We start from the raw sequence: 12,750 nt of genomic DNA on the forward strand, positions 1-12,750 counted from the left end.
GCCCTTTACTAGATAAATGTTTTCCAAATACTTCCTGCCATTTTGTGGGTTCTCATTTAAGTGTTTTCATTTAAACTATCATTTAAGTGTTCTTCACAAGGCAGATGTTTTGGTTTAATAAAGTCTAGTTTAACCATTTTCTTTTGAAGATCATGCTTTTCGTGTATCTTAAAAAGTCATCATTAAATCCAAGTTACCTAGATTTTCTCCTTTGTTTATAGTTTCACACTTCACATTTTGGTCTGTGATCCATTTTGAGTTACCTGTTGTGAAAGGTGTGAGCCCTGTTGGGATTTTTTTTCTAGGTCAATGTCTTTATCCCAGCACTAACTGTTTGTTGAAAAGATTATCCCTTTTCAGTTGCCTTTTTCCTTTGTCAGAGATCATTTGACTATTTTTGGGTAGGTCTGTTTCTGGGCTATCTATTCTGTTCCATCAATCTATTTGTTCTCTTAGCAGTACCATGCTGTCTTAATCACTGTAGCTTCATAGTTTAAGTTGCATAGTGTCAGTATCCTGTTGTTCTTCAGTACTGTATTGGCTATCCTGGGTTTTTTGTTTTTCCGCATAGACCTTAAAATCAGTTTGTTGGTGTCCACTATTAATAAATTGTGGGATTTTGATTGGGATTTTATTGAATCTAGTTCAAGTTGGGAAAGAAGCAACATTTTAACAATATTTGCACCTTCCTAACAGTGAGCATGGGATATCTCATCATTTATTCAGATTGTCTTTGATTTATTTCTTTTGCCCATATAGATCACTTACATATTTTGTTAGATTTGTATCTATTTCATTTATTGTGCTAATATAAATGATAGTATGTTTCAAATTCCAATTGTTCATTGCTGGTATATAGGACAGCAGTAGATTTTTGTATGTTAACTTGGTATCCTGCAACTTTTCTATTATCACTGTTATTTCCTCATGTGTTTTTTGTTCCTAATAATACTAGTAGGCTTAGCAGCTTTGCTTCAGATAGTCTTTTTGAAGAATTTGAAATGTTTTCTACTTATTTATTTATTTATTTATTTATTTACTTATTTTGCAGAGAATGTCTTGGGAAGCATGAGGTGAGTCATAGGTACAAGTTTTAAGTGAAGCTTATAATCTATACCCCTTCTATATGAGGATTATTAGAAATGACAAAGTCAAGGTATTGTTTTTTTAAGTGCTCTAAAAAGTACAAGAGTTTATCTGCAATTTTTTTTTAAAGATTTACTTCTTTTAGAAAGCACACATGCATGTGTGCACATGGAGGAAGGGGCAGAGAGAGAGGGAGACAAGTAGACTCCCCACTCAGTGGGGAACCTGACACAGGGCTTGATCCCAAGAGCATGAGATCATGACCTGGGCTGAAATCAAAAGTCAGATGCTCCTGACTGATCCACGCAGGTGCCCCATGCTGATTTTAAAATATTTTGTAGTTTTGGGAATTAGCCTATGTATATGTGGTCACTGTCACATCTTTATATTGAATTTCCCTTTTAGGAATGGAGTATTTTGCTTTGACATTCATTTTTTGGACTTTTTGATAGGTTACTTTGATTTTGATAATAACTATTATTAATGAAACTGTGGTAGACCTTTATGAAACTTGTTCTCAAGTGATAACAGAGTCATTTCAGAAATATGGGTCCAGAAACTTTAGTGTGTGCTGCTAATCTTTTTTTTTTTTTTATAGGTAAGTCCACTACCATGCCATGCTGTAGGACCCTACTCTTGTAAGAGAGTATGTGGACGAGCCCTAGATTGTCAGAATCATACGTGTATGAAAGAATGCCACAAAGTAACTGAAATTGATGCCTGCATTGGCAAAAACAAGGTAATATCCTAAGGTTGAATGTATATGTACTTACAGTATGCTTGAAACATTTTTTTGAATAATTATGCCATACTTTTCTATTTTGTTAGAACTTTTTTCTTCTTGCCTTCATCCCTTCTTTCTTGCTATTCTTAATACAACCAACTTTAACAGCTTGATGTATATATGTATCTTTGTGCTAGCTCATGGTAAGTTTTTTGATGTTCTCTTTACATGCTGTACCTGTGTTAATACATAGGCTTTGACTTTATGATAAAAGTATTGAAGTTAGGGGGGATCCCTGGGTGGCTCAGAGGTTGAGCCTCTGCCTTTGGCTCAGGGCATGATCCCAGAGCTCTGGGATCGAGTCCCACATCGGGCTCCCTGCATGGAGCCTGCTTCTCCCTCTGCATCTCTCATGAATAAATAAATAAAATCTTAAAAAAAAAAAGTATAGAAGTTATGTGTCTATTTAGATAATAGGTAGCAATATCACTTCTACTTTTGTCCATTTATATCTCTTAGTTTAGGCTAGAGTTTTCTCAGCAACTTTTTATGCCTAATGTGTATGATAGGCAGTGTTCACAATTTTAATATTCCTAATCATTCTTTGGAAATAAAGTAATTGGCATCACAGATTAGGGCATGTGTGTGTGAAATTCACTAAAAGCATTTTACAAAGCATATGAGAAGTCAACCATTGAAAGATCTCTAAAATTACCATTTTACAAGGAAAAATAAATTTAGCTAATCAAATTTTAAATGATACTAAATTTTATTTTATTTTTTTTTAATTTTATTTTTAAACATTTAAATTCATCAACAAATAAAAATATAAAACAACAAAATTATTTTCAGTAGCAATAAAATACACAGGATTCCTATTAAAACAGAGATACAGATAGTCTCCTGTTCTCAATTTTCTAGGCCATATGAAAGGTGCTGACCAAGAAAATATAGGCAGAAATGTTTTCATCTCCAAGAATAGTCAGGAAAATCTTTGTTTATCATTAACTACTGTGCTCTTTCTCTACTTTTGTGATTGAGGAGGTTGTGTGTTCCGTGTGATATAGATAAAAGTTAAAATCACCCAGCGTCCCCGAATAATTGATTTGCCAGAGTTCCCTGCCAGCCTACATTTGACATGATGTGTGAATAAAAATAAACTTTTGTTATATAAACAATCATGTATTTTTAAAATATTTAATGTTTTTTGGTAAACTTCCACTCTTTAGGGAGTCAGAATACTATTAGCAAGTGTGTTTAATGAGGAATAAGCCAAAAATTTTAAGATTCATTTTACTAAATGGCATTAAATTTACAGATGCTTAAGTTTTAATATGAATTCTATGTTATTGAAAATTTCACTTGTAAAAAAAAAAAGAAAATTTCACTTGTATTTTTATTTTTTTGGTCTTTGATTTCGTGATTATAAAGCATGATAACATAAGTATTCCTAGTATCATTCTTGCTCTTATGCAGACAGGTTAAATGTATTGCTTATAATTTCTTCATCCACCTGTGCTTTGATCCTTAATAAAAACATACTCATGATAAAATGAAAAATATTGGAATTACAAAATCATAGTAAAGTAATTACAATTCAAAATCACTTTAACTAGAGTATAGCTACTATACTGGATTTTAGAATATGAAGTGAGTTGGAAAAAAAACACATTTTAAGGGACGCGTGGGTGGCTCAGCAGTTAAGCGTCTGCCGTCAGCTGAGGGCATGATCCTCGAGTCCCAGGATTGAGTCCCACATCAGGCTCCCTACATGCAGCCTGCTTCTCCCTCTGCCTGTGTCCCTGCCTCTCTTTCTCTGTGTCTCTCATGAATAAATAAAATCTTAAAAAAAAATACTCATTTTAAGAGCTGATAGGGTACTGAATGGGGAATTATCTTGGATTATCCCAGCATTGCTTCATGGACAGTGGCTGTGGTAAAATATGGGTTATAATTATGTGCAGTTCTTCTCAATTTAACTACAAGTCCATCTTTATCTTCCACTCAAGGAAGGCCACTGCAGTGCAAGTGAGTGAAAACTACATTATTTGGAGGATAACTTTGCAATCAGGTTAATTTATATATTAAAAGTGAAATAATTCATAAACTCTTCAAAATCAATTTCTTACTGTAACGTCTCAATTGAGACCCACTGGAAAAGATCTCCTTATATGTCTCTCTTGACTCAAATGGCTATGGAACTATTAATCCAGTTCCTACCTTAAATCCTAGCACAGAGCCTACAACAGAGCAGGTATTTAAAAGTGCTTATTGAATTGACTGGATTCAAAACTCTTTTGCTTCATATCTCTGTTCTGGTCTCTTTCCCTAGCCTAACTGGCAAATCTCAGTTCAGTCAAGGCTTTTTTTTGCAGGCAATGCCTCTGCTTGCTACCATTAGCAACAAATATATCCCTGTTGTCTAATTCATTTGGCTCGAGTAAGTGGAAAGCTGTTAACTGGGGATAGGTGTGAGGCTGATGGCAGATGAAGTGTTTTTCCCCAGCAAACCTGGGGACAGTTATTTTTTGAGTCACTGAAAGAAGAAATAATGAAGACAGTCTTTTCTCTTTGGGAAAAATCTATGCCAAAAGTAAATGAGAGGAAAAGAAAATATATGTACATAATCACACATAGACACATATATTTCTTATATAATTATGTTGTGACAGACCCTTGCCACGCAGTGTTGTCCGTAGACCAGCAGCATGGGCATCACCTGGAATCTTGTTGGAAATGCAAAATCTCAAGCCCTGCTTCAGTATTTTAACATTTGCCAAGTGATTGATCATGCATAAAAATGTTTGAGAAACACTGTTAAAGGCAGTGTGTGTGATGTGTGATGTTTCATTGATTAAAAAAAAAAGGGGGAGGCAGCCCAGGTGGCTCAGTGGTTTAGTGCCGCCTTCGGCCCAGGGTGTGATCCTGGAGACCCAGGATCAAGTCCCACGTCGGGCTTTCTGCATGGAGCCTGCTTCTCCCTCTGCCTGTCTCTCTGCACCCCCCCCCCCACTCTGTATCTCTCATGAATAAATAAATAAAATCTTTAAAAAAAATTGGTATAATCATCAAACTTGCTAAGAGTTTGGTACTTAATTGTTCCAGCCATTAAAAACAAAGAGTAATTTTGTAATGTGATAGAGGCATTAATTATTGTTACAATGACAATCTTATTACAGTATGTAAATGTTGAACACCTTGAATTTGTAACATATCAAATATATTTTAATGAAACGGAAAAAAGAATATTACTATCAAGATTTATTTTCCAATTTGTAATAGTAATCCAAATGCTTATTTTGCTTTCTTTCTCATCATCTCATTGATTATAATAAGAATTGCTGCCCTCCCTGAATTTCCAGATGTCAGATAAATCAGAAACTCATTTTAAAGTTGATAATGGGGACACCTAGGTGGCTCAATCAGTTAAGTATCTGCCTTCAGCTCAGGTCATGGTCTTGGGGTCCTGGGATTGAGTCCTGCGTTGGGCTCCCTGCTCAGCGGGGAGTCTGCTTCTCCCTCTGTCCCCCTTGCTTGTGCATGTGCTCACTTCACTCTCTCTCTCAAATAAAATCTTCTTTTTTAAAAAAAAGCTGACTTAACAGAATTATTGTGCATTATCCCAATTTATTCCCTAGGTTAGAATTTCTGGTTTTTCTTTTTTAAATGAGAACTGTATAAGATATTTGACAGCTAGGCTTGCTATATTTCTGAATTAAGATAGTTTCTTCTAGAAGATAGAACTTGATATTATAAGTGATCCAGAAATATAGCTTAGCAGTACAAATTAGTGATTTTTTTTCTTAATTAGAAGGAAGGAACCTCCTCTCATCATATAATTTTTTTGCAGATAGGGAAAGTGAAGATTGTCAGGTGACTTGTTTGTGGTCAGGTAACAGGACAGTAGTAATCAGAAAGTAGTATCCCTGATATCTTAACTCCCAGCCCACTATGTTCTATTCATGTTATTTAAATGAAAAATTATTGTAGGTGTACCACATAGCCAGGAAAAAGAACAAGCGAAATAGACTGTGTGTGTCATCTTTTGTTATGTTTGCATGTTTTGAGATTCATTGCCTATTTTTCTCCTGGTCTTTCCCATTTCAGAAAATTGTATTACCAGTTTTACCCAGTTCTGCAGATCAAAGGCAGGAATGTTGCTTGATTTCTTTCTTCATTGTCCTTGTCTCACAACATGTCTTGTCAGATTTATCTTCCAAGTACATCCCTGAATCTGACCATTTAGTATAACCTCTACCACTAATGTCCTCATCCAAGCCACTAGCATCTCTTCCCTAGAGGTGTCTGTACTATTCTCTCAGTCAGCCTCTCTACTCCCACCTTTGTCGTACTGCATCACCTAGGTTAATCTTTTAAAAATGTAAGTAAAAAAAAAAAAATTGTAGTCAAGTGTGTCATCTCCCTGCTCAAAACCCATCAGTAGCTTTCAGTTACTCTCAGGATAAAATCCAAATGGTCTTATGATGGCCTATAAGACTTCATAATGATCTAACTTCTGACTACATTTCCTACCTCTTCACTCATCACTCACTTGCTCACTTCTCCTTCTTGCTATTTCTTGAATGTTCCAAATTTGTTCTGTGTCAGAGCCTTTGCACTTAGTGATCTTTTCTCTGGAACTCTGCATTCTTATGGCTCTTTCCCTTATTTATTCTGTTCAAACATGAACTTTATCAGTAGGCTTTCTTCTTACTGCTTCTATTACTCCTTCTTAACCTTCTGTATCTTTTTTCAGAGTATTTATGAAGACAACTATTATGTTCTTTACCTCCCCCACTTAAATTTATATTTCTTATGTCAGGGATCTTTCCCATTTTGCATATTCCCAGTGTGTGAATAATTTCTGACATAAGATGCTGAATAAGTTAGAATAAATTAATATACTTTTAAAAATAAAAAATAAAAAAATTATAGAAGAATGTTTCATAACTGAAACACTTTTTCTTTTTAATCTACATTGTTAAAAATAGCTTAGATTTTTTTTTTTAATTTTTATTTATTTATGATAGTCACAGAGAGATAGAGGCAGAGACACAGGCAGAGGGAGAAGCAGGTTCCATGCACCGGGAGCCTGACGTGGGATTCGATCCCGGGTCTCCAGGATCGCGCCCTGGGCCAAAGGCAAGCGCCAAACCGCTCTGCCACCCAGGGATCCCAAAAATAGCTTAGATTTTAATTGACATAATCACTCTTGTAATCATGGCTATACTTAGGAATGATAACAAAAATTTCAAACTTTAAGACTTGGTATTGATGTCTGTAGCTCTCTTTATCTCATATATGACGTGAAAATAAATAATATCCTGCAATAACAGTTTTTAACCTTCTTTAGTAGGTAGATGGTATTTAAATTGTTAAATTACTAGCGCAGAGAGGTGCCTTGTTGAATTACGTTGAAGTACATTTACTTGTTAATGTGATTTTAGTTCATCCAAGTGCATTAAAACATAAACTGGTCATTCTCCTCCCACCCCCACCCCCATGAATGTTTCTCTTTGACAAGATGAGAGCAGTATCTCCAGAACATTGAATGCTTTGGGAATGTTTATGTATTAACAGAGTGTTGATTTCTTTAGTTTGATGGTGATCATGTTTGTTGGGTGGAAATGAATTAATAATGTTTTCTTTTTTTCCTGCTACTAACTATTCTCCAGGAAGTAATTTACATTTTTAGTAGGAATACTTCATATAATCAAGTACAATTTCAAGATGAGGCAGTTTGATTTAACGAGGTTTGTAGACAGAAATCTTTGTGACTAGTGGTCATATTGATAATCTTGCTGTTCATTGTGAATATGTATTTTTTTCATTTTGAATATTTTTAAGGTGAAAGCATACACCATTTTATTAACTGTATTCCTAAGAGCTACAAAAGTACTTCCTTTTAATGGGATATATAAATTTTATAATTTTAATATGTAGAAATGTTAGACTACTTAGGTGATTTATTTCCTTACTACCTATCAGGCTGGCCCAGAATGCCTTCAGTGTGAAGAAGGGTGCTCTAAATCACGTCCTCTGGGTTGTCCCCATCCATGTGTTTTGCCGTGTCACCCTGGAGAATGTCCTCCTTGTGTTCAGATGCTTAGAATAAAATGTCACTGCAAGATCACAAGCCTATATGTGGAATGTAGGTAAGTGGACTAGAGAAATATTCTTGTTTTACTATAATTATTTTTAACCAGTATCTTTTTGTAATTCAGAACCCTATAAAATGTACTTTAAGGAACATTATTCAGTGTCGCCCATAGGTGTTAGAAGCCTAGATTTTTCAGTAGAGACCTGAAGAAAGAAATGTAGAATACTTCACCGTCTAGATACTTACCCCTGATTTCAAAGACAGTTATGCTTTCTTTCCATTTGGGGATTCTGGTTAAGATTTTTTAAGGAAAAAAATTGGATCACTGCTTTAAAAAATATAGAAACATTCCTATAGTAGAGTGCTCAAATAACAGTGTCAAACTAGAATTTTGTTGGATAAAAAATTGATGTACACATAGCTACCAAGGCATATTTTTTTTCCTTTTATTACAAATGTATCTGTTATGGCTATGACCTTTTTAAGTTTAAATTCAATTAGCCAACATATAGTACATCATTAGTTTTAGATGTAGTGTTCAATAATTTATCAGTTGTGTATAACACCCAGTGCTCATCACATCATGCACCCTCCTTAATGCCCATCACCCAGTTACCCCATCCCCCCACCCATCTTTCCTCCAGCGACCCTGTTTGTTTCCTATAGTTAAGAGTCTCTCATGGTTTTTCTCCCTCTCTGATGACTTCCCATTCAGTTATGACTTCTGTATTTCCTTTACCTAAAAAAAAAAATCTGCACTTAATAAAATACATGTTTTTGCTTGTGGATTATGTGGGGCGGGGGGAGGATTGCCATTTTTTTTTCTACTTAATCATAATCTAACATAATTTACTAACTTGTTTAGCTCTTTTCACCCAAGTTTGTAAAGTGGGCTCTTTGTTAAGTATATTTTACTCAGGTTAAATTTGGGAATATGACTTTGTTTCTGATTTTTTTTAACATAAGTACTTTTTGAAAAATGCCAGTTAATACTAACTTAAATGTGCTTTTGTGACTGTAGGCTCATGTCTTGTTAAATTGGAAAAGTCAGATTTTATTCTTACTAAATATTATTTTGTTGAAATTTTAAGAATAAAATATTACTTTAGCTTTAGAAGTTTTGTAGAGAGAATGAAGAGAGCAATTTTGCTGTATTAATGAGTGATACTGAGGAAGGTTTTCTTTGGTCTTGCAGGACCTAAATTTCTCTTTTTTGCTTATTTTTCCCTTTGTCATGTAGTCTCCAGAGGGTGACTTTACCTTTTTACCTTCTTGTTCAGAGTGTTATCCTTCCAAGATTGGCTCCTTAATTCTTGTGCACTTTTTAAAGTTTCTTCCCATAGTTAGTGCTCTGACCTACCAAGACTTTTTCACATTTAGGGTGGACTTTCTCTTTCTCTTGTATGATGTTAGCTCAGTTGTGTGTTCTCTTTTCTGCTCAAGTTTTCCAGAACACTACTAGTTTTCTGAAATGATTTGCTGAGGGAGCTTGAAAAATCGTTCTGTTATGAATTGGTATTTATTTTTCAACTTACAGGTAATTTTGAACTTTGTAGAAATTTGCATCTTCTAATTATGTGGAGGTTATGGGATTTGAGTGATTTTATTACTAATGAGCTGAATGATTTTGGGGGAAAATGTGTAGATATATTTGGATTGAGGTGGTTTCCATTACTATAGGTGTCTGGAGTTCCTTTTTCCTTTCCTTGAATACATATTTGAAGTGTATGTTTTTTAGCAGAATACACTTTCCTTTGAAGTATACATGGAACATTCTTCAGAATGGATCACATATTAGGTTACAAAAGAGGCCTCAACAAATGTAAAAAGATTAAAGTTATATTCTGATCACAACACTGAAAGTAGAAGTCAACCACAGGAAAAAATGTGGAAAAACCACAAATACGTGGAGATTAAAGAACATGCTACTAAACAATGAATGGGTCAACCAGGAAGCTAAAGAAGAAATTAAAAACAAAAAAAAATACATAGAAACAAATGAAAGCGAAAGCACAGTGGTCCAAAACCTTTGGGATACAGTGAAAGTGATCCTAAGAGGGAAGTATATAGCAGTACAGGCCTACCTCAAGAAGTAAGAAAAATCTCAAAAAAACTAACTTTGTACCTAAAGAACTAGAAAAAGAACAGCAAATGAAGCCTAAAACCAACAGAAGAAAGGAAATCATAGGTTAGATTAGAAATAAATGATACAAGGGATCCCTGGGTGGCGCAGCGGTTTGGCGCCTGCCTTTGGCCCAGGGCGCGATCCTGGAGACCCGGGATCGAATCCCACGTCGGGCTCCCGGTGCATGGAACCTGCTTCTCCCTCTGCCTGTGTCTCTGCCTCTCTCTCTCTCTCTCTCTCTCCCCCTGTGACTATCATAAATAAATTAAAAAAAAAAATTAAAAAAAAAATGATACAGAAAATTTTTAAAAAATAGAACAGATCAATGAAACAAGGAGCTAGTTCTTTGAAAAGAAATTAGTAAAACTGATAAACCTTCAGCCAGACATGTCAAAAAGAAAAGAAAAAGGACCCAAATAAATAAAATCACAAATGAGGAAGAATAATAACCTACATCACAGAAATACAAACAATTAGAGTATTATGAAGAACTGTATGCCAACAAATTGAGCAAACTAGAAGAAACAGATACATTCTTAGAAACATAAATTACCAAAACAGAAACAGGAAGAAATAGAAAACTTGAACATATTGGTAACTAGCAAAGAAATTGAATCAGTAATCAAAAAAAAAAAAAAAAAAAAAAAAACTCCCAACAAACAAAAAGTCTAGGACCAGATGGCTTCAGAGGAAAGTTCTACCAAACATTTAGAGAGAAGAGTTAATAACTGTTCTTCTCCCAAACTGTTCCAAAAAATAGAAAAGGAAGGAAAACTTTTAAATTTGTTCTGAGGCTAGCATTACCCTGATATCAAAACCAGATAAAGATACCATTAAAAAAGAGAACTATGGGCCAATATTCCTGATGAACAGAGATGCAGAAATTCTCAATAAAGTACTAGCAAACCAACATTAAAAGAAAAAACCACTCACTGTGACCAAGTGGGATTAATTCCTGGGCAGCAATCGTCGTTTCAGTATTCACAAATGTGATACACCACATTAATAAAAGAAAGGATAAGAACCGTATGATCCTTTCAATAGATGCAAAAGAAGCATTTGACAAAGTACAATATCCATTCATAATAAGAACCCTCAATAAAGTAAGACTTAGAGGGAACATACCTCAATATGCTAAAGGCCATATCTGAAAAACCCACAGTTAATATCATCCTCAGTGGGGAAAAAACTGAGAGCTTTTCCTTTATGGTCAGGAACAAGACAGGAATGTCCATTCTCCTCACTTTAATTCCAAATAGTACTAGAACTTCTAGTCACTTCAGTCGGACAACAAAAAGAAATAAAAGAAAGAAAAAGCATCCAGGCTGGCAAGGAAGAAGTCAAACTTTCACTATTTACAGATGGCATGATACTCTATAGAGAAAACCTGAAAGACTCTGCCCCAAAACTGATAGAACTGTTAAAAGAATTCAGTAAGGTAGCAGGATACAAAATCAATGTACAGAAACCTATTCGCATTTCTGTATACCCCTGATGGTGTAGCAAAAAGAGAAATTGAGGAATCAATCCCCTTTACAATTACAAGATACCTAGGAATAAACCTAACCAAAGAGGTGAAAGATCTGTACTCTGAAAACTATAAAACACTGATGAAAGAAATTGAAGAGGACAGAAATAAATGGAAAGACATCCCATGCTGATGGATTGGAAGAAAAAATATTGTTAAAATGCCTGTATAACCCAAAGCAGTCTACACATTTAATGCAATCCCTATCAAAATACCACCAGCATTTTTCACAGAACAAACCATCCTAAAATTCATATGGAACCACAAAAGACCTCCAATAGCCAAAGCAACCTTGAAAAAGAACAGCAAAGCTGGAGGAACCCCAATTCCAGACTTCAAGTTATATTACAAAACTGTAGTGATCAAGACTGTAAGGTACTGGCACAAAAATAAACACATAGATCAATGGAACAGAGTAGAAAACCCAGAAATGAACTGAATGGTCAAGTAATAGTCGACAAAGCAGGAAAGAACATCCAATGGGAAAAAGACAGTCTCTCCAACAAATGGTGTTGGGAAAACTGTACAGCAACATGCAAAAGAATGAACCTGGACCTCTTCCTCATACCATTCACACAAAAAAATTCAAAATGAATGAAAGACCTAAATGTGAGACAGGAAACCATTAAAATCTTAGGAGATTACAGTAACAACTTTGACATTGGCAGTAGCAACTAATTACTAGATAGTCTCCTGAGGCAAGGGAAACAAAAGCAAACATAGACTATTGGGACTTCATCAAAATAAAAAGTTCTGTGCAGCAAAGGAATAATCAACAAAACTAAAACACAGCCTATGGAATGGGAGAAAAGATTTGCAAATGACATCTGATAAAATATTAGGATCCAAAATATATGGAGAACTTGTAAAACTCAACATCCAAAAACTGAATAATTGAATTAAAAAATGAAGCAAAGACATGAATAAATATTTTTTCAAAGAAGAGCTACAGAAAAGCATGTGAAAAGATGCTCAGTATCACTCATTATCCAGGAGAAGCATTCCAAACTATATTACCATCACTCTAGTGAGCTATCTCCTCACACCTGTCAGAATGGCTAAACTCAACAACATAAGAAACAACAGGTGTTGTAAGGATATGAAATAAGTCAGTCGGAGAAGGACAAACATTATATGGTCTCATTCATTTGGGGAATATAAATAATAGTGAAAGGGAATAGAAGGGA

At 34.8% G+C, this 12,750-nt stretch overlaps 1 protein-coding gene across 2 annotated transcripts in view; it reads left to right on the top strand.

Moving 5' to 3' along the window:
• Window positions 1-12,750, top strand: part of NFXL1 (nuclear transcription factor, X-box binding like 1) — a 72,376-nt gene that overhangs the window by 38,974 nt on the left and 20,652 nt on the right. For both annotated transcript variants that reach the window (XM_055340774.1, XM_055340764.1), the window contains exons 16-18: window positions 1,052-1,073; window positions 1,685-1,825; window positions 7,799-7,965. In XM_055340774.1, the coding sequence (XP_055196749.1) occupies window positions 1,052-1,073; window positions 1,685-1,825; window positions 7,799-7,965 (330 nt within the window). The remainder of the gene's footprint in view (window positions 1-1,051; window positions 1,074-1,684; window positions 1,826-7,798; window positions 7,966-12,750) is intronic.

The sequence above is a fragment of the Nyctereutes procyonoides genome, unplaced genomic scaffold, assembly GCF_905146905.1.
Source record: "Nyctereutes procyonoides isolate TBG_1078 unplaced genomic scaffold, NYPRO_anot_genome, whole genome shotgun sequence".
Taxonomy (NCBI): Eukaryota; Metazoa; Chordata; class Mammalia; order Carnivora; family Canidae; genus Nyctereutes; species Nyctereutes procyonoides.